Below are 25,639 nucleotides of genomic sequence, written 5' to 3'. Positions count from 1 at the left end.
GTCTGCCCGCGACGCGTGGCTGAAGCAGAGCGCTGGCCCGGGCCCGCGTGAAGCCTCAGCGCGCAGGGGCGTGAGCGCTTGTCCAGGCAACAGCGAGCCACAACCTGCTGTCTCCTTTCAGGAAAGGCTTCGGGAAGAGCTGCCCAAATTAAAGGACGTCCCCAAGCCGCTGGTAGCGAGCAACACATCTTGCCTGGCAGAGTGGCTGCTGCGCCCTCGGAAGCCATCTTGCTCACCTCCGCCCAAGAGCAGAAAGGACTCCCTGAAATCGGGGCGATGCAGAAGAGTGAAAGCAGCCTGCGACGAGGGCCAAACCTGCTCCCAAGCTGAGCTGGGACAGGAAGGTGCCAAGCTGCCCCGGGGGGTCAGTAGCGATGCAGCCAGCGGGTTCCGAGCTGCCTCTGCACAGCAACCTGCAGCAGGAGCCCAGAAGCTTGGAGAGGTGGCTGAGACTGTGGTGGAGGAGGTGTTTGAGAGGGTGAAGGCTCCTTGGGATCAGTGTGCCTGGGTTTTAAGGAGGGCTGCCCTGGCGATCAGAGGAACAATGAGCGGCAGCGCCGGAAGAGCAGAGCCGTCGGAGACTTCTCCTCCAGGTTGCTGTCAGGAGGTTGCCCTGCTGGCCAAAGAGCTTGCAGCGAGCGTGTTGGAGAGCTTGGGCAACCGTTTGGCGTCCAGCACACCCAAAGCGTCCGAGCCAGGGCCGGCAGCCAGGCGGAAGGAGCAGCCTGTTGCTGAAGGAGCCAGCCGAGTGGGCAAATGGGAGGAAGAGAAATCGGGGCAGGCGGAAATGGCAGCTTCCGACGGAGCATTTTCAGAGGCTTCCCTTGCCAGGCTCACCAGAGAAGTTGTTGACGGTGTTTGCTGCACCATGGAATCCTTTGTGGCTTCCCCGTTTAAACAACACTCTTGCTGCAGCGATTCCAAAATCCTGGAGCTTCCCAGGGGAAATGTCTCCAATAGGCAGCCGCAGCCACCCCAGACACCTTTCTCAAGGCAGGGTGGGGAAGAAGGACGAGGATTGCCCAGAGCGTCTGAACAGCGGAGCCTGGCAGCAAGCAAGGGAGCAAAGCTGCCTGTGTCGCAACCACTGGCAAACACAACCGCTGCCGATGACTTGCGACTGAGCCGCACGGCTGCCAGGGAGGGCATCCAAACTGCACGGACCCCCAAAGTTCATTTTGGAAGCCGTGTAGCAGAACCGCCAAGACCACGAGATGGAAAGGAGAGCTGTCCCGCTGAGAACGCCCTCCCCGCCACGGGCGCACGCGTTTCCAGACAGCCCGTCCCCCCAGCAGGTCCGAAGCCGCCTGCCCAGACAGGAGCACGGCGCAGATCGGTGTGCGTCATGCACTTGTCCGAGGCGAGCCCCAGCAGCCCGTATGAGAAGCGAGGGCGTTAGTTGGGAGGCTTGTGGACGACGTCCTGAGGAGGCGTGTGGCAAGAGAGGTGCAGAGCCCCTGGGCAGCTCCACCAGGCACCAAGGACAGGCTTTACACCCTTGTGCTCGCAATAAAGTGTTCACTCGCAAGTGCTTGCTTGTGCCTACCTTCGTTCAAGCCAGGCCATACTGGGCCTGGGCGTTTTCCCTGCTATAACCTGTCTCATCCTCTTCCCCCCGACAGCCTCTCTCACGCTAAGGCCCAATTTGACAGGGAATCTTAACCAGGGAGGCGAGAAGTAGCCAGCATTTTTGCCTCGTTTAGCAAGCTTTGCTGCCGGGCTGGTGGAGGGACGGGTCCCGTTCTCGGAAGCCTGCTTTTCACATTGTGTGAAGGGTAATGTTGGTCTTTGCCTCGAGAGCCTTTTTCCAGGGCCCTTTCTCCTCCGACCGAGCTCCCCAAGCGGCTCTGCACGAATACTTCTCGCCGCTCCGGGGACGGCTCTGCCACACGGCGTTTGGGTCTCGTCTGTCCGGAGCCCGGGGACGGGTATATTGCGGAGGCCCAGAATCGTGCACGTGAGCAGGTTCAGGCAGGCGGTGCCAGGGCTCACCCCAAGGGAGCGGGGGGAGCAGCCCCCTCTCTACCGGGAACTCGCTACGCTGCAGTGCCGCAGGCTGGGCCCTTGACCCTGCGAGGTGCAGCATCCCCTGGGGAAGGGAGGCCTTCGGCCCCCCGCGGAGACAAGTCAAACCCTTGGCAGGAAGCAGAGCCTGGCCTGCCCCGCTTGCCCCCAAAGCCCGTTGTCCGTGACGCGCTCAGCACTGGCGGCTGGAGCTGGACCCTGGGTGGCAGCCCATGTGCCCGGTGCCGGCTACTGGTGCGGGGGCGAGTGCCTGCATCTTCCCCAGAGTGTGCGGGGGGAGGTGGGGTGGCTGGTGGGAGATTTGTCGTCTGCCAGCAAACGTCAGGCTGGACCAGCTGGCACAGAGGAGGCCCTGGGTGCGGGCTGGTGCCATCTGGGACAGTATTTGCATCCGCAAATGGCACCTGGAACGGTGTCTGCAGCCACACTGGCATCTGCATCTCTATTTGTGTCTGCAATTGTACATGCATCTGCAAGGGCACCTGTGGTTGTATGTGCATCTGCAGTGGTGTCATCTGCATCTGCAAGGGCGTCTGCAAAGCTGTCTTCAGTGGTGTCTCCCCCCAGCAAATGTTCTTCTTCTACTGCATCTGCATCTGCAACGCCATCTCCAATGGTCTGTGCATCTGCAGCAGTATCTCCATCTGGAATGGCCTCTGCACCTGCGATGGTATCTGCACCTGTATGGGCATCTGCAATGGTCTGGGCATCTGCAGCGGCGTCTCCCTCTGCCATGCTGTCGGCATCTGCCATGCTGTCGGCATCTGCAGAGGTATCTCCATCCGCATTTCCATCCTGAATTTCATCTGCGTCTGCAACGGCCTCTGCAAAGATACCTTCCTCTGCAACGGTATCTGCATCAGCAACGCTGTCTCTATCTGCAAGGGCCTCTGCATGTCCCGTTTTGTCTCCATCTGCAGCAGCACATGCAGGGTATCTCAGCACAGGAAAGACACGGGCCTGTTGGAGCGGGGCCAGAGGAGGCCACAAACGTGCTCAGAGGGGTGGCACAGCTCTGCTGTGAGGACAGGCTGAGCGAGCTGGGGTGCTTCGGGCTGGAGCAGAGAAGGCTCCGGGGAGACCTTATTGCAGCCTGCCAGGGCTTAAAGGGGGCTTCTGAGAAAGCTGGGGACAGACCTTTTAGCAGGGCCTGCAGCGGTAGGACAAGGGGTAACGGTTTTAAACGGAAAGAGGGGAAGATCTCGCCTCGATCGAAGGAAGACATTTTTGACAGTGAGGCTGGTGAAGCACTGGCCCAGCTTGCCCGGAGAGGTGGTAGATGTTCCCATCCCTGGAAACATCCCAGGTCAGGTTGGACGGGGCTCTGAGCAACCTGATCTAGTTGAAGGTGTCCCTGCTCATGGCAGGGGGGTTGGACTAGATGGCCTCCAAAGGTCCCTTCCAGCCCAAACCATTCTATGAGTCTAGGAGTCTATGATCTGGAGGGGCACCTGCATCTCCAGTGGCACCTCCACCTGCAATCGCATCAGGAACTGCATGTGTTTCGGCAGGGGTGTCTGCGTCTGCCCGGGCATCTACACTGGCACCTTCATCTGCAACGGCCTCTCTAATGGTTCCAGTATCCGCGTCTGCAGTGGTATCTCTGTGGGTACCTGCGTGCCTCGTTGTGCCTGTGTCTGCATCTGTACGGGCACCTGTATGTGCATCTTCAGTCGCATTCGGACCACACCTGTTTACCGGCGCCTCCATCAGTAACGGTATCGCAAGCGGGGGCTGGAGTTGTAGGTGTAACGGAAAGTGTGCTTGTATCTGCAACTGCACGTGTAATCGTGTCTTTATCTGTAATGGTATCTGCAGTCGTATGCGTACTGGTTTGTGCGACTTTTCTTGCATGAATAATTTTGCGGGGTGTGGTGTCTGTGACGCTAATTGTGTCTGTGTTTATATATATTTTACGCCTGTGTCTGCAACTGAACGGGTGTATGGGCCTTTAGTTATAATGGTGCCGGTGTGTGCTGGGTTTGGCTGGCATAGAGTTAATTCTCTTCATGGGAGCTGTATGGTGCTCTACTTTGGATTTGTAATGACAACAGTATCGATCACACAGCTCTGCTTTAGTTACTTAGTTATGAGTAATGTAGTTAGCTATTTGCAAGAGCTCTTTGTGGTTCAAGAAGCCCTAACCATGGCATAAGAGCTCTTACAGGCGGGTGGAACTCAGTGCTGCACTCCATCAGAGGGGTGTAGTGCTTTTTCTTATATGTACTGGTAGTTGTGAGCTACAGAGGCGGGAGAGATACTGGTTCTAACCGCTGTGGGTGCTTTTCCTGCAGCTGGAATACACTTCGCACCCCGGGCCGCGGGCAAATGCTTGAATGCCCTTTCTCCACATTTCCAATATTGCCCAGGTAGTTGTGTCGATAGGGCAGTGTAACCTGCACATAAATCTTAATCATCTAAGATCTATTTCCTGTCACAGGCTTGGTCAGTGCTGCATCTGGTGTTTTAGGTAAGCCGGTGAGGCTTGGACCCAGATGAGGTGACTCAAACCAATCAGGATCCCATAGGACACCAACATTCTCTAACTGCCTTTACTTTGATTACGGCTGCCTACAGAGCACCAAGTTAATTAATCTGCCAGGAACCCACCACTTGCTCCTTCTGGCAGCCGCAATCATGGCTTCTTTGGCCAAGAAGGTCATACATATATCTGTGGGAATATATATTCGCACATCTTCATGGGAAACATCATCAGAATCCTTCACAGACAATTGAGACGACTGATGATCAAGCACAGCACCGATGTGAAGACTAAACCAGTCCTTGTCCCTCTCTGAAATGTTACAGTGCCAGAAACTTGTGGACGGTGTTAGAGAAACTGTAAAGCAAACCTCACACCAATGCTGGTGCAATTCTTGCCTACAACTTGGTCCGTACCCTTAGGAACATTGTGGGGCACAGTGTGCTCTCAACTGGAAGAGCTGGACTCCTTAATCAGCAGCTACGACCAAGCTGTTGCGTACCAGAACCACGGGACTATCGCTGTCAAAGACGACACTGGCCGGGTTGTCAGCATCGCAACAGAAATTGAACTGCTGGACATCACTGGTGTGATCTTCTGTCCGACTCTGCTGACTTTGGGCGATGGTGGAGACCAGACTGCCAAGCTGGAAGGTACAAAACATCAGCCGGTCCCAAACGCCTTGGGAGCGGATCCAACAGCAGCCGGACTGCTGAGGCTGTGGCGCTTCCCAGAGAGATGCGGGGGACGCCCGCAGCGTGCCAGAGCAGGGAGGAGGAGCACCCTGGCCAGGGAACTAGCCCTTTTTCTTGATTAGCTCGCAAGCGCAGGAATTAAGCGTTACTTAAGTGTAAGCTCTGCAGCCTCAGGGCTTGAGTGGCGGATAAGGGAATCCACGTAACAGCCTGGTCTGGGCAAAGGGGACTGAGCCCCGCTTGCCGTGTGTGTTTGTTGTCTTTCTTCACGAGCTGCTGACAGCGAGCTTCAGTCACAGAGCAGGCTGTCCTGGCAGTGGGTTTGCAGTTCTGTCTGCCACAGCGTGTTTTCTCTTTTCTGCTTGCAGCCCGTCCCGTTCGTGCTGCAACCGGGGAGACGAAGCGCCAGCGACGCCACCCGCGGAGCTCTGGGTTTCGCACCAGACGGGGCCTCCTGCTCCAGCGCAGCCAAGGGCTGAAGCTTGAGCTTTCAGCCGAAAGCTGCCGCTGCTCCGCGGGCTGCCCTGGCCGAGGGAGCTTCCCCGTGCCGCCGCGGTGCCAGCCCCCCCGCCCCAGGGTGCCCACACGCCCCATCGCCGCCCCGGTGCCAGGGGCTGCATCCCGCCGCTCCTGCTCTCGCGGACGCTCCCCGGAGCGCGTGCTGCCCGCAGCGCTTTGCGCGGCCGTTAACGGTCTCCGCGCAGAACGCGCCGGAGCAAACCGCTGCCTGGGCGGCCTCTCCCCCGCGGCAGCCCCGCAGCCCGGCGCGGCACCGTCAGCGAGGAGCGAGAAGGGAAGCGCTGCCACAGAGCGGCCCCGAGCGAGCCCGGCGCTCCCGGCCCCTGGCCCGGCTCCCGGTCGCGCCCGGCGGGCAGGGTGAGCCGCTCCGCCCGGCCCGGCAGGCGCCAGCCCGCGGCCCGGAGCCGCCTGAGCTCCGTCCGCCGGAGCCGGCCGCGGAGCGGCCCCCGCCGCGGGGCCCGTCAGGCGGCAGAGCCCCGCGGGCGGCGGGCCCGGCGGGCGAGCGGGGCCATGGCGGCGCGGAGCCAGGCCTCCCTGCGGCGCCGACTGCAGAGCTCGCAGGAGGCGCGGCAGCGCCAAGCGGTGCTGGTGCGGCTGCTACAGGCGAAGGTGAGGAACGCGGGCGCCTGCCCGGCCCGTGTCGGGAGCTGCCCCGGGCCGCCACGGCTCCCTGTTGCCCGTGTGGGCAGCGCCGGGCAGGGCCCGGTGCTGGGGCTGTCGGGACCGGGAGAAAAGCCGGGGCGGGAGGAGCCGAGCCCCTCACAGGCTGCAGCTGCTCATGGCCACTGCGTGTGCCCATCCAGGTCCTGCAGTACCGGGCTCGGTGTCGAGAGCTGGAGCGGCGAGCGGGAGCAGCAGGGGTGAGTGTGCAGGTTGCGGACGAGAGGTCGCCTGCGTAGCATTCGTTGACGCAGACAGCACAAAGCTCCCCGGGAAGCCGGGGCAGAGGAAAACGAGGTTCTGCCACCTGAGGCTGGAAGGAAGCCCTGTACGGTTGCCCGTCGGTGGTTTGTCCGGTTGCCGCTCATAGAGCAGCCGGTAGGCGCAGAAATGCCCATCCAGAAAAGCCTGTCAGGAAGGCTTTTAGCTGCGTGCAAGAGGGCTTTGCTGCTGGAGCAGCGTTTGTCCTAGGTCTCGGGAAAGGGCTGTGCTGCCTGGTACGCTACATGGCTGTCTCTGAAAAAGAGCCGCTTGAAACATGGCATGTTGGAAGGCGAGAATGCTGGCGTTCCACATGCAGAGCCGGCTCTGCGCTTTTCTTTCTGCTTCACGGCTAAAGTGAACCCAGGGAACGAAGGGCAGGAGAGTGGGAGAGCGTTCCTGGGGTTCGGGTCAAAGTGAGTGCTCGCGGTCATGAGCTGAGGATACCTCGCTGTGAGAGTGCAACAGTGGGAGACTGAGGAGAGCTGCTGCCGTTAGCTAGTAACGCCCTTCCCCTCCCTTCCTGTCCGTAGTCACAACACCGTTACGCCGGGAAGGAGCCCCGAGCTCCTGAGATGATAGCCAGCAAAGGGAGGGGAAAGCGATGGGTGCTGACGGGAGCGAAGGGAACAGGAGAATTTGACTAAACATGTCCTTTCTCCTTCAGGGCTCCCTTGCAGGCAGGTGGGAAGCCGCCGAAGAGCACCCCCTGAAGAAAGCACTGCTTCAGTGGGAAGAGGAGCAGCAAAGGTACCAGGAAGGAGCGTTCCCTCATACTTGATACACTGGATGCTCGTGGAAGTGAGGGGAAACCTGTCAGTGCTACCTGGTCACCCCAGGGGAAGCGGCTGGGCAAGCTGCTTTGAAAGCAGAAAGGTCCACAGTCTGTTTTCCGTGGGGCAGTCCTAGGGGTGTGTGCTGAACAGCTCTGTTTTGGGTGGGGGGCTATTCCGGGCGACCTCCAAAGGACCCTTTCCAGCCTAAGCAAATGAGTTTGCCCTCACAGAGAGCTCTCAGTTAATGCTAGAAAGCACTTCTACTGCCTCTCGGTTTGACAACAAAGTCTGTGTGGAGGGAGCTGGGAAATGACGGGGATGCTGCTTGTGGATAGCAGTTGTTCAGAGGCCTCATTGCTGTTTCTCCCTTTCAAAGGTGTAAGAAGCTGGCCAAAGTGAACACTGTCCTGCGGGAGCACCTCGATAAAGCGAATGAGGTTAATTCAGCCCTCAGAGAAAATGTTGGAAAACTGACGGCGGATTGGATGAGGGCCCGGCAGGAGCTGGAATTGAGGGAGAGTGAATGGCGCGCTGAACGTGAGGTAAGGAGCGGCTACGGGAGCGTCACGGGCGATGCCAGGGTGGAATGCGAGTGCATTTTATTTGTGGCCTAGAGGCCTTGCTGTGGGAAAGTTGTGGCTTTGTTGAGGCTGTGTTGGTGTTGACGAGCAGAAGCCAGGGGTGTGAGATGGAGGAGTGTCAGCAAATTGTGGTGATGGAAGATGCCCACCTGCTGTGAGCGTACTGCTCGGTCTTGGAGGCAAATGCTTGCTGTTGCTGGGCACTGCAGGGCAGTCACAGAGGACCGCTCGTCTTTTTAATAGTCCTGAGGTGTCTGTCTAGAGCAGTGGAGACCAGAGAGGACTGTGTGCTTTGAGGTTCAGAGGAGCCAGCAGAAGAACAAGGCAGGCCTCCCTTACCTCCCGTAACAGCCTGTTGGCAGGAAATCTGACGCGGGTCTCGGAGGGGCTTGTTTTTGTCTTCCTCCACCACGACCGCTGGACACCTCGGCAAGGCGAGAGGAGGAATCATGATCAGTTTGCTTTGCTGCCGTCCACTCCTGCAGGAGGAGCGTGGACGTTCCCTTCTTGGCAGTCAGGTGGCAGGTCTGCTGAGGATGCTTCTGTGGTGGCTCCTGAGCCCTTGATGCCCCTGTTGCAGTGGTTGCTAAAGGAGACCTGGGGATGGTGGCTGTAGTCTCTCCTGTGTAGAGAGACTTGTGCAGTGGCAGCGAAGGCTGACTTGGCATTTCTTTTTGTCTTTGCACGTTCAGCTTTATGACAGCTACTTAAGGGGTGAACATAACCGTCTCCTCGGCCTGTGGCGCCAGGCGGTAACCTTCCGCCGTCATTTCCTGGCAATGAAGACTGCCACTGACCGGTGAGTAGAAGCTAAGGCTAGAGCTCTTGCAGAAGAGCTGTAGCTTCCCTTCACACCTGCTTTTTGAGCCTCGATGTTAACTTTAGTTGTGGCTAAAGCTCAGATTTCTCCTAAAGCATTAAGCGTGCTTTAGGCTATTTTCAGAAGCATTTTGTTCGATGCTGGTTTTCAGGTAACGCTGAGGGGCTCGGGCTATAGGCAATGCAGGGGCCTTATTCAGGTGACTTGACTATGGTGATGTTTGGGCATATTCACAGAGACACAGGCGTGTGTGGACACATTGGAAGAGACTCACCAGCGCTATGCATGCCGCACGTAGAGCAGTCCCTTCTATAGAATGATGAAAATCTGCCTTAAATCTCACTGAGTTTCTTTTCCCACTGCTCCCGATGGAGAGATCATTCATGGATATATTTTTTTTTTTTCTTCTCAATTCCAGCTTACATTTATTCTGGTCGCTTTGTATGTGCTTAGTTCTGTACCAGCATTGCTGAGAGAAAGAATATCTTCTCTACCCTGTTTCTGCATTTATCCAATTAATTTTGCTTAGTCCAATACCTCTTTTTGTGATTGTTTTCTTGTATTTGGGCTCTCTGAAGTTCCTTTCTCACAGTTGCCTTCTACACAAACAAATGTAGCGTAGCCGTAATAGTACCTTCTTCTGGTGTCAGCATGCAGTTTATTTCCAACTCTGGGTTATTGTCAGCCATTTACCTTCTTTGGCGATAAGCCATCCTTAGTGTGTGGAGTGTGCCTGACTTACTATTCAATTCTTGTGATATTTGTGCTTTTTTTGTTACAACATTTTAAGCTTATTCTTACAGCACCTTGCTGGAATGTTTATTCTGTAGATATTGTTGTGAGCCTCTTAGCAGTCCAAGGGTTGATAATAATAGCCCGCTTAAGGCTGATCCCCTAGGTAGGTATAGAAGCTGGGGACCTTGGTAAAATGCCTTACATCTGTTGATGATAACTAGAGGATATTAATAAGAGAGAGCAGGAGCAACAGTTAATAAGAGTAATGAGAGGCTCATGAAGACTTCTGGCTGTGCCCTCCATTTCTTCCTCTCTCTGAGGAGAAAACAGGCTCATTTCTCAACCGTCCCTAGACTTGTTGCTCACCTGTCAAGATGTGTCCTGGTCCCAAAGTGTCAGATGAATGATTCGTCCGCAACGAAGATGTCATCTTTCCTGCCAGCTTTTACTGTTGCACAATTACGTGCTTCAGAGGTGAGTCGGCTGCTAAAGATGGTGGCGTGAACATGAGCTCTTTCTTTATTCTTCTTCAGAGATTTGTCTGAGCTGAAGGCAGAGCAAATGAGGGTTTCTGGATCTATACTTGTAAACTGCTCCCATCTAAAATCCGTCGTACAGCTCCGGCAGCCCATCACGCTGGGTAGAGCTGTCCTCAAGGATCGGGCAGAGCAGCAAGCGGGACAGGAGATAAACCAGGAGACTCAGGAAGTGATGAGCTTACAAGTCAAGGGGGACCAGGAGAAGAAGGAGCTTCAAGACAGGTGAAGGTGTTTTAAATGTGGCTGTTGCCAGCGTGATCTTTTGTGGCTGCTACTTGGATTCCTAGCTGGGCTGTGCTCACGTTTAAAACACAGCCATTCTGCACAGCCTTGTTTCTGTCCCTCGTCAAAGTACTGCCTTCCGCAGAAAGGACAGAAAAAACGGTCTGAGTGACAGCAGCTCTTCTGAGTAAGCCCGGACTGGAAAAGAGATTGCGTCTTTCAGTGCTTTTGCCGTTAAGTGGTTCTTGGTGAGCGGTTGAGACCAGTATAAAGAGAGCTCTGTCTCGCGTACAGTCCTTTTGCTAGCCAGGGCTGTGCTAAAGGGAGTTGGGAGGCATTTGCCCAGGGCCATCATAAGCAGTGTAGCACCTGTGTACTGACAAGTCCTTGCAAGGCTGAGTGCAGAAGGCCTCTTTGGGGCAAGAAGTGCTGTTTTGCAACATTGAGCATATGAACCTGTAGAGATGAATGCTGCCCTTGCTGTATTTTCTGGGTTGAACTTTCTCTGCTATGCTTCTGGGAGCTGCTGAGCTCTTTAACAGGCGATGGTGTGCAATGCTTCTGGAATGGCACGTGGACCTTCTGTTCTCAGGGTGATGGAGCTCTCGGCCTTGCTTGTACAGTCTCAGAAACAGAATGAGGAGAAGGAGACGACCATGAGGACACTTCACGACACCGTGGAGATTCTAGTATGTTCTCCCTTTATCTGGGAGGTGGCACAGCGTTTGCTCTCCAGGCTCAGCACAAAGAGGTGTAGCTTCCTCAAGAGAAAGAGTGGCAAAGGTGCTAACTGTCTGGGAACGTCAGGCACATGGCCCAATATTCCTCGTGCGTTGGGCCCATGTGGAGTCAGTCCAGGTGCAGGCAGTGGCAGGGGGGCTGGAGACAGTTCAGGTGTCTTCCTCAGGGGGGTTGCAGCGGTGCTATTGTGCCTGTGGCTTTCAGTCTCTAGGGATGAGAGTTCCTTGGAATGGACAGCTTGACAGCAGTCTGTAGAAACTAGCTGTTGGTCTTTCTCCTCTTAGTTTTTGCAAAGAAGAAATTGAATAGATGTGGGAGGGAATATACTGGAGTCACTAGGGCTGAGGCTTATCGGCATGGCAGTGCTACTGAGGATGGGAATGCTACAGAGGGGAGCAGCTCTCCCCTGCCCACCCTTGCCTTATTCTGTTCCCAGGAAGGAAGTCGATTAGAGAAAGAATATGAAGCTTCATTGACTAGAAGTGTCAAAGAAGAGAATCTTTCCCTCCAGAAGCTGATAAAAGATATAATGGAGGTGAGTACAGAGTTCAGAGACTCATAGAACCATGGAATAGTCTGGGTTGGAAGGGGCCTTTAAAGATCACCTAGTCCAACCCCCCGGCAGTGAGCAGGGGCATCTTTAACTGGATCAGGTTGCTCAGGAGTTGGGACCACAATCGCGGAGCACTTGTGGCCACAGGGACAAAACTGCTTTGTTGACTGAAGAAATGAGAGAATTGAGTTTTGAATGACTCTAGGGTGAAGTGGGGGGAAAAGGAGAAATAGATAAAGGAAGCCCAATAGAATGAGCAAAGAGTAACGGCTTGATGCGGGCTTTCAGGTGGTGTTAGATGACAGTGACAGTATGGTCAGCATTACCTGCCCTGAGAGTTCCCAGCATGCAGAGCCTAGCAACATCCTCTCTTGTCTGAGCCCCCTTGATGCAGAGCGTGCCTTTGTATTGGTTCAGGAAGCACTGGCAAGGAGGCGAGGAGCAACACAGGTGAGAATTTCTGCTTGTCTTCCCTGCTGGCTCAGCTGCTAATGCCATGCTTAGCTTGACAGCTTTCCATTTACTTTGCCAGTTGAGCCAGTTCCTTTCTAGCCTGCCCACTCTTGCTATTGAGTATTGCTACCTTGAGTATTACCTTGGCAGTCTCGCCAGCTCTGTGTTCTACTTCTTTTCTCTCCTTGATCTCCACCCCCTCGTGACAGCTTTTGCCTTCAGGCGAGCTGTCTCTCTGCTTGCTGCTTCCACTCCAGCTACCTGGAGCCATCTTCCCTGCTCCTTATGGCTTTTTTGTGCTCTTTCCCTGCCCATTCCTTGCAGGCCGTAAGAGAAGAGCTTTCTGCCAGGCAGGACTCTCTCAATTTCCTGCAGCAGCAGCACAGACAGCAGGAAGAGAAGTGCAGGAAGCTGCAGCAAAGGCTTGAGCAACTGGAGGAGGAATGCAAGGCGTTCAGCAGCCACCGGCAGCACCTCCAGGCTCTGGTAGAAGCCCTCCAAAGGTGAGTGTTTCCTCCTCCTCCTGCGCTCTAGAGGCAATCTGCTTCCAGTGCTGGGAGTCCGGAGGATTTATGGGCAAAGAACTCGCCTGCCCTGCCACGCTTGGCACTTTGTCATCCTCCTGTCACTGCTTTTCATGCTCTACTGTGCATCGTAAGGCTGTCTTGGAGATTCCGAGCGTTGTTGGACTACAAGAGGCCTCCCTCTCGACATGCTGCTTCTCTGAATTGTGTTCTTTGGGTGCCCTTCCTAGCCACTGCTGCTCACTGAATGAAGGCAAAAGCCTGCCTTCCTTTCTCCTTCCCTCCTCGGTTACCTGGCAAGGGGGAGAGCAAGTTCTTCCTTACTGTGCTCCCCACAACTCCATCCTGGCATGATGAAAATGGGACCTGTGACTCTTCAGGCCTCTGTGTTCTTCTAAGTGAGCCTTGTCTCTGCAGTGACTGTGCAAACCTTGAGCAAACCAGGGAAGAGCTACAGCAACAGCTTGAAGTAACGGAGCAAGAAGCCTCGCGTCTGCGTCAAAGTAACTCTGAACTGCAGTTGAAGGGAGATTCAGCCCAGAGGGAAAAGGTGGAGCAGCAACAGGCGATGGAGAGAGCACGTTGTGACCAGGAGCTCCTGTGAGCGTTAAAGCTTTCTCTGGGCAGGGGTGGGCATTGCTGGACTTGAGGAGGCCCACCGTAAAAGAATGAATTTTGCATGCTCCTCGTTTGTAGCACAGAAGGGTGATGGGACTGCGTGGGCAGGTCTGGCTACCTACTGACACACAGCATAGCTGCCTCCTTGTACTTTCTTTATGACCCTTTAAAAAAAGTCATTCCAAACCTGGCCAGAGTAGTTGCTGACAGGCATAAGCTGAAACAAGAGAGGCTCAGACTGGATTCAAGGAGAACAAAAAATTTGAACCATGAAGGCGATCATGCAGCAGAACAGGTTGCTCAGGGAGGCCATCCAGATGCCATCCCTTGAAATTTGGGAGACCCGAGTGGAGAGAGCCTCGAGCAACCTGGGCTGATCCCATAGCTGACCCCAGGTGCTTTGAGTTGAAGATTGGGCTAGAGGCCTCCTGGGGTCCCTGCCAGCCTGAACCATCCTGTGATCCTATGATTATTGGACTGGAAATTCATACACATCTCCTCCCCAAACAGATTGCAGGCTCTTCCTTCATCTCACTGCTGAAGGCAAGAGCAATTGTGGGAATATGAATCTGGACTTAGAAAGTCTGTCTTGCCCAAAGACGAACTTTGGAAAGTCTCGTATCCAATGTGTGGAAAAGGAGAGAGAGAACTAACAGGCAGGAAGCGGTTGAGAGTACCTGAACCTTTTGGAAACGTTCTGTGATTTCTGGAAGCTTGTTTTACTTTCTCAGTGACAAGTGTTTCACCTACATCAATGACAAAGAGTGAGGCAGCTCTAGTCAGGGAATTCCAGTATTTGTTAGGTGCAAATAGGAAGCTGTTGGAAGTCATTCAAACTGCCATATCTGGGACACAGGATGTGCTCTTGGTTTTGGAAATGAGCATATTTTTACATTAACCACTTGTTTGCCTTTCCCCTTCTCCTAGACTGAAGGACTTAGCCGCACTTGAAGGCAAACATTCATTATTACAGAGTGAGCTGGCAGTCGCGAGAGAGGCACTGGAGGAATCGCACCTTCAGAGGGATCTGCTGAAGCAAGAGAAACACGAGCTTACGGTGGCACTGGTGAAGGTATGGTCACCATCTTGCTAGGCAGCGCTTGTGGGAGAGGGAGTTGTGATAACAATCCCACCGCAGATGCTGCTTCTGGCAGTAGAGAACAGGGACAACGTTGTTCTCCATCTTGGAAAACGGTGATCAGAGCACCCAGGCTCTTTGGGGTAGTTAGTCCCCACGTGCTTATTGGGAGCGCTGAACTGGGAGTATGTCAGAAACGCACGGGGGTGTGGGCTTGCTGCTTGAAGTCGGGGATTTTCCTGCTTTTATTGTCATGTTGTTCTTTTGTCTCTTCAGGCTGAGCAGTTGGTAGCAGAGTTGACCGGGGCTCACAGTGAGCTGAGTGCTGAAAATGCTGATCTGCATGTTGCAACAGCAACCATGAGCAGCATCAATGAAGCTCTCGCACTGGATAAAGTGCAGCTGAACAAACTTGTGCTGCAGGTGAGCAGCGCTGCCAAAGAGCTTGTGAGGTGTTTGTCTCCAGCTGCTGCTGCTTCTGAGACTTCTTGCCTTCCGACCGTACAGCTGACTGAATATGGACATGTTGTTCCTCTTCCTGTGCATGCCAAAGCTTCTTCATAGTAAACTCTGTATTTTATTTATACATAAAACTGTATTTTGTTTCCTCTCTGCTTCTGTGATTGTAGCTGGAGCAAGAGAATGAAGTTCTGTCAGGTAGAGTGGCCGACATGGCGAGAGCAAAGATGTCTGACCAGGAGAAGCTGAGCCTGTGTAAAAGAGCAAATGACGAGCTCTGCGCAGAGAAAGCCCACCTGGAGCAGCTGCTGCAGGAAGCAGAGGAGCAACAGGAGAGGCTGCAGGCAGAGCTGAGGTGGCTGGCAGAGGAGAAGGAAGAAACCCAAGAGAAACTCAGTCAGGTGAGACCAAAAACCTGGTGCTTCTGGGTGGGCATTGGGCTGCTTGGCTCAGTGAAGCTGCATCCGTTGGATTCTGCAGTGGTTTTGTCCAGGAGACACATGGCAGTGCTGGAGGTCATGCTTTTACTGTCATGTTTACTTCTTCTTGGAAACGTCTTGATGGCTTGCAGAGCTTTTGATAAGCTGCAAAGAGACGATTGCATTGTCCATGAATCTGAGTGGGGCTACTACTCTCACATGTGGCCAAAGCAGCAAACTGTGTAGCTCTGAGTCCTTTTTCTGAGGTGAAAAGCAGGGCTGCATGTTCCTATTTATGTTTTTCATTGAGAAGTCTGCAACTTTCAAAACTCCATTTGTCTGAGCCTAGAGAGCGGGACAAAGCTGCAAGTCAGTGCCTGCTGTCATGTATTGCTAAGAGCGGCAGTGACATCCTGAAATTGTTGAAATGGTATTGTAAGACATACATGCAACTTTGTGGCTGGAAAGCTGCCTAGGGGAAAAGGACCTGGGGGTGCTGGTCGACAGCCAGCTGCGTATCGTCTGGCAGCGTGCCCAGGTGGCCAAGAAGGCCAACAGCATCCTGGCTTGTGTCAGAAACAGGTCCTGCCCAGCAGGACTAGGGCAGGCAGTGATCGTGCCCCTGTGCTTGGCAGTGGTGAGGCCCCACCTCAACTACTGTGTTCAGTTTTATGCCCCTTGCTCCAAGAAAGACACTGAGGTGCTGGAGCGTGTCCAGAGAAGGGCAACGAAGCTGGTGAGGGGTCTGGAGCACAAGTCTGATGAGGAGCAGCTGAGGGAACTGGGGATGTTTAGCCTGGAGAAGAGGAGGCTGAGGGGAGACCTTATCACTCTCTACAAGTACCTGAACGGGGGTTGTAGCGAGGTGGGTGTCAGTCTTGGCCATTATTAGGTGTGCGGTGGGACTCGATGATCTTAAAGGTCTTTCCCAACCGAAATGATTCTGTGATTCTATGGATTGTTAGAGTCTCTTTAGGCGTTGAGGAAGAAGAGGAGAAAGAGGTGATCACACAAGACTCTTCAGTCAGGACTAACTGATTTTGGTAGCCTGGAAGAAGAGCTTGGGAGAATCATGTCCCTGGAGGAGACTAGGGAGTTTGTCATCACGGAAATGTCAGTGTCACAATGTATGATCTTGGGTATTATGGGATAGCTTTGAGAGAATTGTTTGTTTCTGACGGTCTGTTCTCTGTTAGATAGCCTTAGTTTTGGAGTATGTGGTATGTTTGGCAAATACCCAGCAGCGGTGTTAGACTGAAGAAAAAAGCCCAAAAATTGTGGTTAATCTTCAAGCTGGAATACCAGCAAGGTATATTAGACAACTTGTTTGTGTAAGACAAGTAAACAGTGTTCTTGACATGAGCTACTGTGCCAACAGAGTCTACCATCTCTTTGGCCACATCAGCCAGACTTTAGACACCAAAGTAGGTGACACTTTGAGTATTTTCTTTTTCTAGAAGGTGAAACCATGTGTATTTTCACTTTCTCCCATGAGCAAAGATGCTTTTGCTCAAACCTTCCTGAAAATTTCCAGCACTACAATAGATCCTGGTAGAATGTCAGTTTGCAAGGTGGCAGTTCTGGAAAATGCAGAATTTGTGCATGAAAACACGTAGTGTGGGATACGTACGTTTGTCGTGAAGGAGCTGTGTGGTCCCCGGCACGCCAGCAGGGCCTTACGCATCTCTTCCAAGTTAACGGTGCCAGTGCCTTTTGGCAGCCCAGGGTATGAGCGCGGTATACAGCAGATGCTGTTAAGCTTTCAGCCCACGGTACAGGAGCTCTTTCTGCGGTAGCTGGTTCACCAGTGGCACTGGCTGGCTCTGCACAGAACTCCAGAGAAAGGGCTCTAACTGTATTTTGTCCCGCTTTCAGGTTTACCATCAGCAAGAGTTGGCAAGCAGTGGTCTGGAGCAGTTGCGCCAGGAGTCCTGTCGCCAAGGGCACGCGCTGGCCGAGGCATCCAAAGAGAAGGAATTGCTGGTGCATGAGAAGGCCGCCCTAGAGGTGCGACTGGCAGCCATGGAGCGGGACAACCAAGGCCTTTCAGAGCAGTTGGCGGAAACCAGGTAAAGGCAGGGAGGAGAGCCTAGGCAGGACGTTATTTAATGTCTGTAATTATAAAGGTAATCATTACACGAGGTTTTATTGCATCTTGCGTGCTTTTCAGATGTTTTCACCTTCCATGCACAGAAAATGGAAGACTCTCGAGCCAAAAGAAAAAAGAGTCTACCATGATTTGAGTGTTATTTTCTGACAGCTAAAGCTCCCCTGAGCCTTGGGCTCATGTTTCTGCCCCCTTGCACTTCACACAGGTGTGAAGTCCAAAGCAAGCCAACTTGGCTCTGCGTTGAGTAGCAATTAAACCATGCAGACATTTACTGAAACCTGAAGTTTCTCTCTAGTTTTGGTTTCTTGTTCTGTGCCTTTGAACATAGATCTTCCCTTAATAAGTAGCTTGGCATGGGATCTTCAGAATTCAAGGCTGTTGCGTACGGACATTGTGAGGAGGACACTGCCATTTAGGGTGAAGCTAGAGGCTGAAAATCTTGAGGGCCTTCTGTTTCTAAGCTAACTCCTGTCAAGTATGGTGCAGGACCTAGAGCTGGTTACAGCAGCAGCAGAGAAACCTCTTTTGAATTCTCACCAGTCTTTGGGGATTGTTGCCCATCACTGATGCCTGGGTCCTGGGCTCCTTACCACCTGCTGTTCAGAGACAGACGTTGTGGAGAAGTTATACAGGGAAGGAACAAGCTTCTGTGCTTCTGCTGTATCGGGTTTCTGAGATCACATGTGACAAGTTCTGCTTTTCCCTTCCACAAAGAAAAAGAGAAAAAGACTTGAGATGTTTGTCCTCCTCTTAGGTGTTTTTTAGAAGACTCCTGAACTTGCAGATCTGTACATTTGGTATTTGAGATTGATTGTCGTACTTCTTGACTTCTACACTTTACCACTCCAGAGTATGTTGTTAGCAAAGCTGATAAACGCCATTTTGACTCAGTGTGTTTCTTGAGAGCTGCTGCTTCTTTGGAGCTCCAGCTTCTCTTATTTGATCCAACTGAATTATGTTTGGTCAATTATTGGGCTGTTATTAAATTATTAAATGTTCAGCTCCTTTTTTTTTTTTTTTTCCGCCAAAGAGATAAATGCTATTTTTAAAAAGAGATCAGTTAGTTATGAAGAACCTTTGGCAATAGATAATGAAAAATCAGCAACTGTTCTTGCCAGATGCTGTTCTCAAGAGCCTTTTGTTGTCACAGTTTTGGAGTCCCATCTTTTCTGTTTTAGAGCCTGAGTTCTATTTATCCATGAAATGGGGCACATTTACTCTGGACTGCCCGAGATCGGCGTAATCAGAAATCTGTGCTTGTTCTCCTTCTTGGAGATCAATCCTCCATTGTCCATCAAAGCAGTGAAATCCTCCCGTTGAGGGTTTTACTGTTGTACCACTCGGGTGCCCCGTTGCCCTGAAGGACGTTACCCTGATGGCATCCCTGTACTAGTGAGGCGGTGCTGTGTATTGGAGGACGCTGGCACGCAGGGCGCTGTGTGAGGTCAGGGAGGTAACTGCAGCTCCTGGTTCCAGAATCCTGTGTATCTATGCACCAGCTGGTTGAAGCCTCTGGAGTAACAGTTTGCCTCTGCAGTACTACAGCTTCCTGTCTAAGGAGTGACAAGTCATTTGGGCTACTGCCTACTTACTTAGCAACGTGGAAATAAAGGTAGCAAGTTTTTCTCTTGACCTTCCCAGCGTTTAAACGGAAGGATACCTGTCTCTCCTTTCAGATCGTTCTTGTTCAGATAAAATCTAGTTCTGATTTCTTACAAATGCTGCTACCAGCATGAGATTTTACTATATCACCTGATGTATTTCTTTGGCCCCTTTTAAATATAGGGAGTCTGGAAAACTACCTACCTATACCCATGCTATGAACAGCACTAAAAAGTCACGAGTCAGACAGGGTAATACTCTTCTGTTTTCTGTGCTGCTGCAGAGCAACCTGGAAGTGCTGATGAGATTAAGGGCTGCGAGCAGAGGCTGGGCTTTTGCTTGCCGGCACAGACGTTGTGGGCACAGCTACCCGCGTGTCCTAGATCAGACAACAGCAATTTAAGATTTGTCTACTGAGATCAAACTTGGCTGGGCTTTTTGCGTTACGCTAGGTCGTAAGGAAAGCCCGGGCATTCCCTCGGAGGGGCCTGCATTGCTCTTGCAATGGTAGAAATGTGATGTCTGTATACACGTTTCCATGCAAGCCATTTTCCATCCTCAGGTGTAGGGACCTTGAACGACTTCCTACTGGCATAAGTCTGCGTGGATGTCAGGAGCAAGAAGCTCCTTTCTCTCCGTATTCACAACTTGCAGGTCTGTGAAGGAGACCCTGGTATCCAGCCTGTTTGAGGCTCAGCAGCACTTATTTCAGCTGGAGATCAGCAGGAGTCAGCTTGAAATCCAACTTCACGCAGTCAAGCAAGCCAAGGAGGTGATACAAGGTGAGAGCCTCATGTGCCTTGTTTCTGGTGGTGCCCTGCCCTAGGGAAGGTGGTATAAAAATGGCTCTGTGTCCGCAGTGCTTCTGAGGAGTGAAGGAGCTGGAGGCAGATCCCTCCTAGACCGAAATTCAAATGGCGTAAGGTCAGTAAAGTCAGAAGCGCTGCTTGTGTAGACTCTGAATCTTGCTGTTTGCCGTGTTTGCAGGGGAAGTGCAGTGCCTTCGATATGAGCTGGAAGCAGAGCGATCTCTCATGAAGCAGGAACGGGAAAACATGGCGCAGCAGCTCTTGCGGACAGAACAGCAGTGTGACAGTACCCTCCAGCTTCGGGAGGCTGATCATGAAGCGGAAATAAACAAGCTCCTGCAAGACCTGGTAGGAAACAATATGCTTCTGAATTCTTGACGCAAGCCTTGTGGGCTGGCTTCAGGAGAAGAACAGCCTGAGCATGTGAAAGGGCAGCAATCATCTGTCACAGGCCACACGTTGCTAGGCCAGGCAGCAGAGCCAATGGCTCGCACTTGAAGGCCCGTGAAGACCCACGGGGCTATGGTGGGAGAGTATATGCAGCCACAGGTTCTGTGTGGGCGTAAGACGAGTTCAACAGAAGATTGGGTGGTCTCCACCCAAAGCGTGGCAGCTTACGGAACAGGCCCCTGGTTCCTGGTACTTCAGTTCGTGGCCTGTGTTGTGACTAGGGCATCAGGGTACTGGTCTCTTTCTCACCCTGCAGTCCACCTGCACCTTGTCATTGATGAAAAGGCAGGTGAGCTTTGAAAATAGAGACTCTGAGAATAGAGAGAAATCATGAGAAGAGAGGTGCTAGGAAACAGGCAGCCATCAAAGAGGGGAAGGAGACATCCCCTTTTCTTTGTGGTTGGACTCAATGGTCTTAAAGGTGTTTTCCAACCTAAATGATTCTATGGTTCTTCTCTGTGCTGAGCCTCCCTTTAAGTTCCTTGATGGGACATGATTTATGGATGGCAGAGAGCCACTGCTGTGCACTGTTGAGGTGGGGGTTTGTGGGAGGGATGAAGCTTTGCTTTTTTTTTGTGGAGCTTGTCTGGGAGTTCATCTTGAAGCCTTTTCCTCCACTCCTCAGGCAAGCAGAAGCAGAGCGGGGCAGAAAAGCAGAAAGAAGTGGCTGAGTGAATGTGATTCTGAGACAGGAAGAGGAGAGAGGTGACCCTGATGGCATGTCCCAGTAACTTGCTCTCCATTTGTGTTTACAGAACATCACAGAAAAGCTGCAAGCAGAGCTGGACAAAACTCGGAGAGAGATCAAGGCAGTGGAGAAGAGGCACAATGAGGAAATCCAAACCACCAAAGAGGAAATTAATACTGTTCTGCAGGAGAGGGATGCTCTACGAAACCAGGTGACTGGAACAGCAATAGATGACTCCAGTCATCAAACAGGTGGTCTCTCCCCTTCTTGCCTTTCCATTGCAGAGCAGCAGGCTGATGGGGTAGTCCCTCCGACTGCCACCTTACTGTGGTCTCCATCTCAGCTGGTCTGAAGGAGACTTACTGGTCAGCTGAATTGCAGCTGCTGCCCTGGACAGATGGGTTAGTCCCTCTGCCTGTTTGCCAGCGATCATCAGAATGGATTTCTGCTGGCCAGTTACTGCTAGCCATGTTTCGTGAGGTGGTTTTTCAGATGAACGTGGTGACCCACGTGGATTTTTCAACAAGTCGGCTGTATCCACTGTGAATCTAGTACTGTCGTGACAGGGTGAAATTTAAAGTTGTTCTGTCCCTTTCCTCACAGTGTGTGATATGTCTGGCAGTGACAAGCTGTAGTCTTTGACTGCTTTGTTCTGTTTTGCTTGAGGTGGAAGAGTTGACGTCTCAGTTAGCAGCCTCCAAAGAGTCCCAGCAAGTGATTGGCCGCAAAGCTCAGCAAGATCTGAGTGAGGCACAGGAACTGTCAAGGCAGAAGGTGCTGGAGGTTGTGCACCTCCAGAAGATCCTGGAGGAGAAGAGGAGTCAATGGGAGGAGGCAGAACATCAGAATGAGGAGCTGCAAGCGTGTCTGCAGTCCTTGCAGGAGGAAAGGAGTCGATGGGAAGAAGCGGAGCACTGCAACAGAGAATTTCAGGCTTTGCTGAAGGTCCTTGAGAGTGAAAAAGCCAGGTAAACAAAAGCCAGTGAGAGTCTCCCTTCTGTTTGATGGCTTGATGCCATTTCCAGATCTTTGCATATACAAGCGGCTCTGGCAGCATTTCCTAAAAAGCAGATTTCTGAACTACCCATGCAGAGATGTTTCATTCTCTTGATGCTGTGTTTCATTTTCTTCTAATCCTTCAGTTACTGTTTTTCTGAAGACGGTGGCTTTTGGAGTAGTCCTTTCCTTCAAAGGCGGTGTTCTTTTGTTAGGTCGGCACATTAATACTGATAAACGAGACTTTCAGGGGGTTCAAACCTGAAATGCACCGAAGGAGGCAGGTGGAGCTGCAGTACAGTGAGCTGGATTGATCCATCAGCTCCTCCTCGGGTCCAGTAAACTTGAAGCATTTGGGATCTGTATCGGTCTTCCAGCCCGATACCTCTGGTTGGGAGAAGCCATCTTAAAACCATGGTTTTGAACTAAGCCAGATTCCCCTCTGAGACACCCAAGAAAGAAGAATGTTTCTGATTGCCATCTGTTTCCTCGCTCCTCAGAAAATCCCCACAGGTGTCTGGAGAGGCTCGAGCAGGGTCCCTGCCAGCCTCAGCAGCTGCAGATAGGACTGACTGTCCAAGGAGTGCACGAAAGAAGAGAAAGGGTAGGCAAGCTACTTCCCCTGGTAAAGTCCTGCCAGTCTTCAGCACATGTCTTTCCTGAAGAAGAGAAATAAAAGGCAGTGCAGTCTTGCTTCCCCTGCGAGGGATCCTGCGTCTTCTAGACGGATCTGAGCATTTCCTCCAAGCCTCCATTACCACGGCTGGTGTCAGCCGTCATTTCTCTAGCTGAAAGTGATATGGGTGCTGGCAAAACTCCCCAAAGATCACCTTGCTGTCAGTTGCTGCTCTTCCTATCAGGACATACAAGCTAGGGGGAGAAAATGTCTCTGCATTATTGACAAAACGTCTCCCTTGGCATCTCATTAGTCAGAAGAAAAACTTTCCTCTTCCCTGATGTCTTCATTTCAGGACTTGGTTGTGTTTCTATTCACATTCCCATCTCCAGAAAGATCGGGTAGGTAGGCAGTAATTCCCCTTTCTTCTGTGGAAGCAAGCGTAGTGGGCACATGCTTGGGTGTGGCTGCCAACCTGGCTTAGGACTGAAGCAGCAGCCCGGATGTTTAGACAAACCTCAGCAGACAAAGCACTTTTCCCCTTGGTGGTGGAAGTCCTAAGAGTTTATTAAACGTTATGCCACGTAGTAATGAGTTGCATGCTTTGTCTGGCAGGCTGACCTTGTCTCTGGAAGAGAAGGAACTGAGCCTCAGAACCCTGGAAGAAAACAACCTTGCCCAGCAAAACGAGGTGTCTCAGCTTCTTTCTGCTGTTCACCAGGCCCAGAAGCTGCATTCAGACCACAGAAGGGAAATACAAGAGCTCAACAACCAGGTGAGCTAGGCACTAGCATCTTCTTCTCCAGGGACATAGAATCCCACCTTCAGCTTGTAGGCCCCAGCTTGTTTCCCCTCCCAACAACGTACACACCTGCTGTACTCTGCCCAGGGACTTTGCACATGGAGGTCAAGGCTGGATCTGCGATGTTCTGCCTGTGCTTTCCCCTATTCTCTCATGGTTCACGGCATTAAATCTCTGAGGAGAAACGGAAGGCTCCTTTGGAGCTTCTCAGTACCTCTGTTACAAACGTCGTCCCCAGATGGCGTTTCTGCCTTCGACGGGCACTGAGCAGTCTGGTGAAACAGAAGTGGTTATGGCAGTCTGTGGAAGTCACTTCCATCTCAGCCGGTTCCTCGGGCATTTTGGAGATGCCCCATGAAGGATGCTGATTGTTTCCCTTTCACTTCTACTCCTGAGCATCCCTGGCAGCCCCTTTCTCCATGTGGGGATGCTTGATCTGCCACCTCACCTGCCAGCCACCCGCTCTCACACTCACCCCGCCCACAGAGCTTCGTTTCTGAGGTTGGAAAGCATGAAAGCCTGACAGTTTGATCGTTCCTTTGGGGATGGGGAAACCGCCTTCGGGCCCCTCAGCCTCCGGATACCTGTTTCTAGCTTATTTTGCTCAGTTTGAATCCTTGGCTTTGTGCCTTCTGTTTCCAGTGGTTGATTTGCTTGAGGTGATTTCTCCTTCATTGCTTCCTCTAGTTCCCGCTCCGCTGCCTCAGGAGCAGCGGTGTCCCTGAGGCTCTGTGCGTCTGTGTTCTAGATACAGTCACTGCAGGCGGTAGTGCTGGAGAAGGAGGCTGACCTGGCAGCTCAAGAGAAGCAGCTGCTGCAGGATCTGGAGGAGTCCCGAGCCGGCGAACGTTGCCTGAGGGAGACTCTGCGCACGCTGGAGGCTGAGACGTCTGAACTGCGCTTGAGGCTTCGTAGCACAGAGAACAGAGCAGAGGCATTGGCCGCGGAGCGTCAGCAGGCTGACAGCGCCCGCTGTGAAGCGCGATCCCAGCTGGAGCAACTGCACTTGGTTCTCCACCACACGATCTGTGACAGCAGAGACTTGGTCGCTTGGAGCTCAGGCAAGTGTGGCAGACTGGCTGAGCAAGTCCATAGAGCACGTACAGGAGAGCAGATGGAGGGAGGGGTGGTTCGCTGTAATCCCGATGTGGTAGCCTCATCCTTTCCGCTTCGGCTGCCTCAAGCCTCGGGAAGTCTTGAAAGCCTGTCATCGCTGCAGAGAGGCAAGTCCATGTTTGTACATGGAGAAATGACCAGCATAAAAACGAAAGAGGGCCCAAGTCATGCCAAGTCAGAGGGCACGTGCCTTCTTCCTTGGGGCAGCGCTGGCTTTAGCGGTCATCCAAATAACGCTAGCCTGTGACACACGTCTTGCTGTAATGTGAGCTCTCGGACGACGTCAAAGGCACCGCCACCTTCTCCTGTGTAGAAAGGTGGCCTTGTTGGTTGGAGGCCCTTCAGTTAAAGCTTGAAACAGAATGGCTTCTTTCTTCAGAACAGGGACATGTGTGGGGCCAAACTGTTTCTCAGGCCAGGGACCCCCCTGCAGAGCTGACAGTGGACAGAGTGGCAGCAGCCCTACAAGACCTGCGTCAGCACCTGAAGCAGACTCAGCAAGATCTGGTAACGTATGTCTGGTGCAGCCAGAGATCCCGTCCCTCGGCGGGACAGAACCAACGAGCAGAGTGCCCAAGCCAGAATGGGGGTAAATTCTTGTAGGGCAGGTTGGCTTGCTGCCGTGGGGAGTAAGGAGAATGATGATAACAGCTACCATTACTGTCCAACACCCCCTCCTGCCTTGGCTACTTCTGCCTTAGCGTTTGCACCTCTTTGTCTCCTGCCAGCAGTGAGGTGATGCTTCTCTTCTCTCCTCTTCCAGAATGATGCGAGGAAGAAGATAGAGGACTTGGAGCTGGAGCTGAGCAAGAGGCAAGCTGAGAGGGACCATTTCAGCGCCCACAATCAAGAGCTGCAGAAACAGTTGTCTCAAAGCCAGGAAGGTACAGCTTCTCCTTTCCAACCCACTGACCCCGTCCTGTCTCACCAGCGGGGTTCTCTGATACCAGGCGGAGGGAAAGTGCAGTGCCCAGAGATGGGAAAAGGAGTAAAACAACAAGCAAGAGACTTCTCGGTAGAACTACTAGTGGAAGCTTTTGAGAGAGAAGGATCCAGTGGCTGGCAGTGCATCTCGCTGTGCTACCGGTGACACATGTGCAGAGGTGGTGCCTTCGGGTCACGGGTCACTGCTAGGTAGGGGTAGCTTGATGCCTCACAGCATCCGTCTCCATATGCTCTGTAACAGCACCAACCTGCAAAAAGGCTTGTCTTTAGTGACTTCCTTTTCCTCTTACGTGGCAGATTCACCGAGCGTTAGTTCAGTGTTAAGTTCCCGTGTTATTGCATCCT

The 25,639-nt window shown here is 52.7% G+C and overlaps 1 protein-coding gene across 1 annotated transcript in view; it reads left to right on the top strand.

Annotated features, from left to right (window-relative positions):
• The window catches only part of LOC309410741 (uncharacterized protein), a gene marked incomplete at its 5' end in the record, with an annotated part of 42,805 nt that overhangs the window by 9,671 nt on the left and 7,495 nt on the right, over positions 1-25,639 (top strand). The window contains 27 exon segments of the mRNA XM_082007187.1: positions 122-498; positions 2,532-2,958; positions 3,454-3,634; positions 4,930-5,160; positions 5,963-6,330; positions 6,525-6,593; positions 7,310-7,392; positions 7,795-7,960; positions 8,692-8,798; positions 10,088-10,315; positions 10,908-11,209; positions 11,341-11,591; positions 11,898-12,059; positions 12,387-12,565; positions 13,004-13,186; positions 14,132-14,276; positions 14,559-14,705; positions 14,912-15,142; positions 17,036-17,229; positions 19,527-19,654; positions 19,860-20,029; positions 20,887-21,030; positions 21,462-21,787; positions 23,047-23,206; positions 23,982-24,299; positions 24,731-24,856; positions 25,113-25,233. Of these exon segments, the coding sequence (XP_081863313.1) occupies positions 122-498; positions 2,532-2,958; positions 3,454-3,634; positions 4,930-5,160; positions 5,963-6,330; positions 6,525-6,593; positions 7,310-7,392; positions 7,795-7,960; positions 8,692-8,798; positions 10,088-10,315; positions 10,908-11,209; positions 11,341-11,591; positions 11,898-12,059; positions 12,387-12,565; positions 13,004-13,186; positions 14,132-14,276; positions 14,559-14,705; positions 14,912-15,142; positions 17,036-17,229; positions 19,527-19,654; positions 19,860-20,029; positions 20,887-21,030; positions 21,462-21,787; positions 23,047-23,206; positions 23,982-24,299; positions 24,731-24,856; positions 25,113-25,233 (5,524 nt within the window).

Source organism: Phaethon aethereus, assembly GCF_964289735.1.
Source record: "Phaethon aethereus genome assembly, chromosome: 16".
Lineage (NCBI taxonomy): Eukaryota > Metazoa > Chordata > Aves > Phaethontiformes > Phaethontidae > Phaethon > Phaethon aethereus.
The sequence above is the reverse complement of the archived record's forward strand: the minus strand, read 5'-3'. Positions and strand labels throughout refer to the sequence as shown.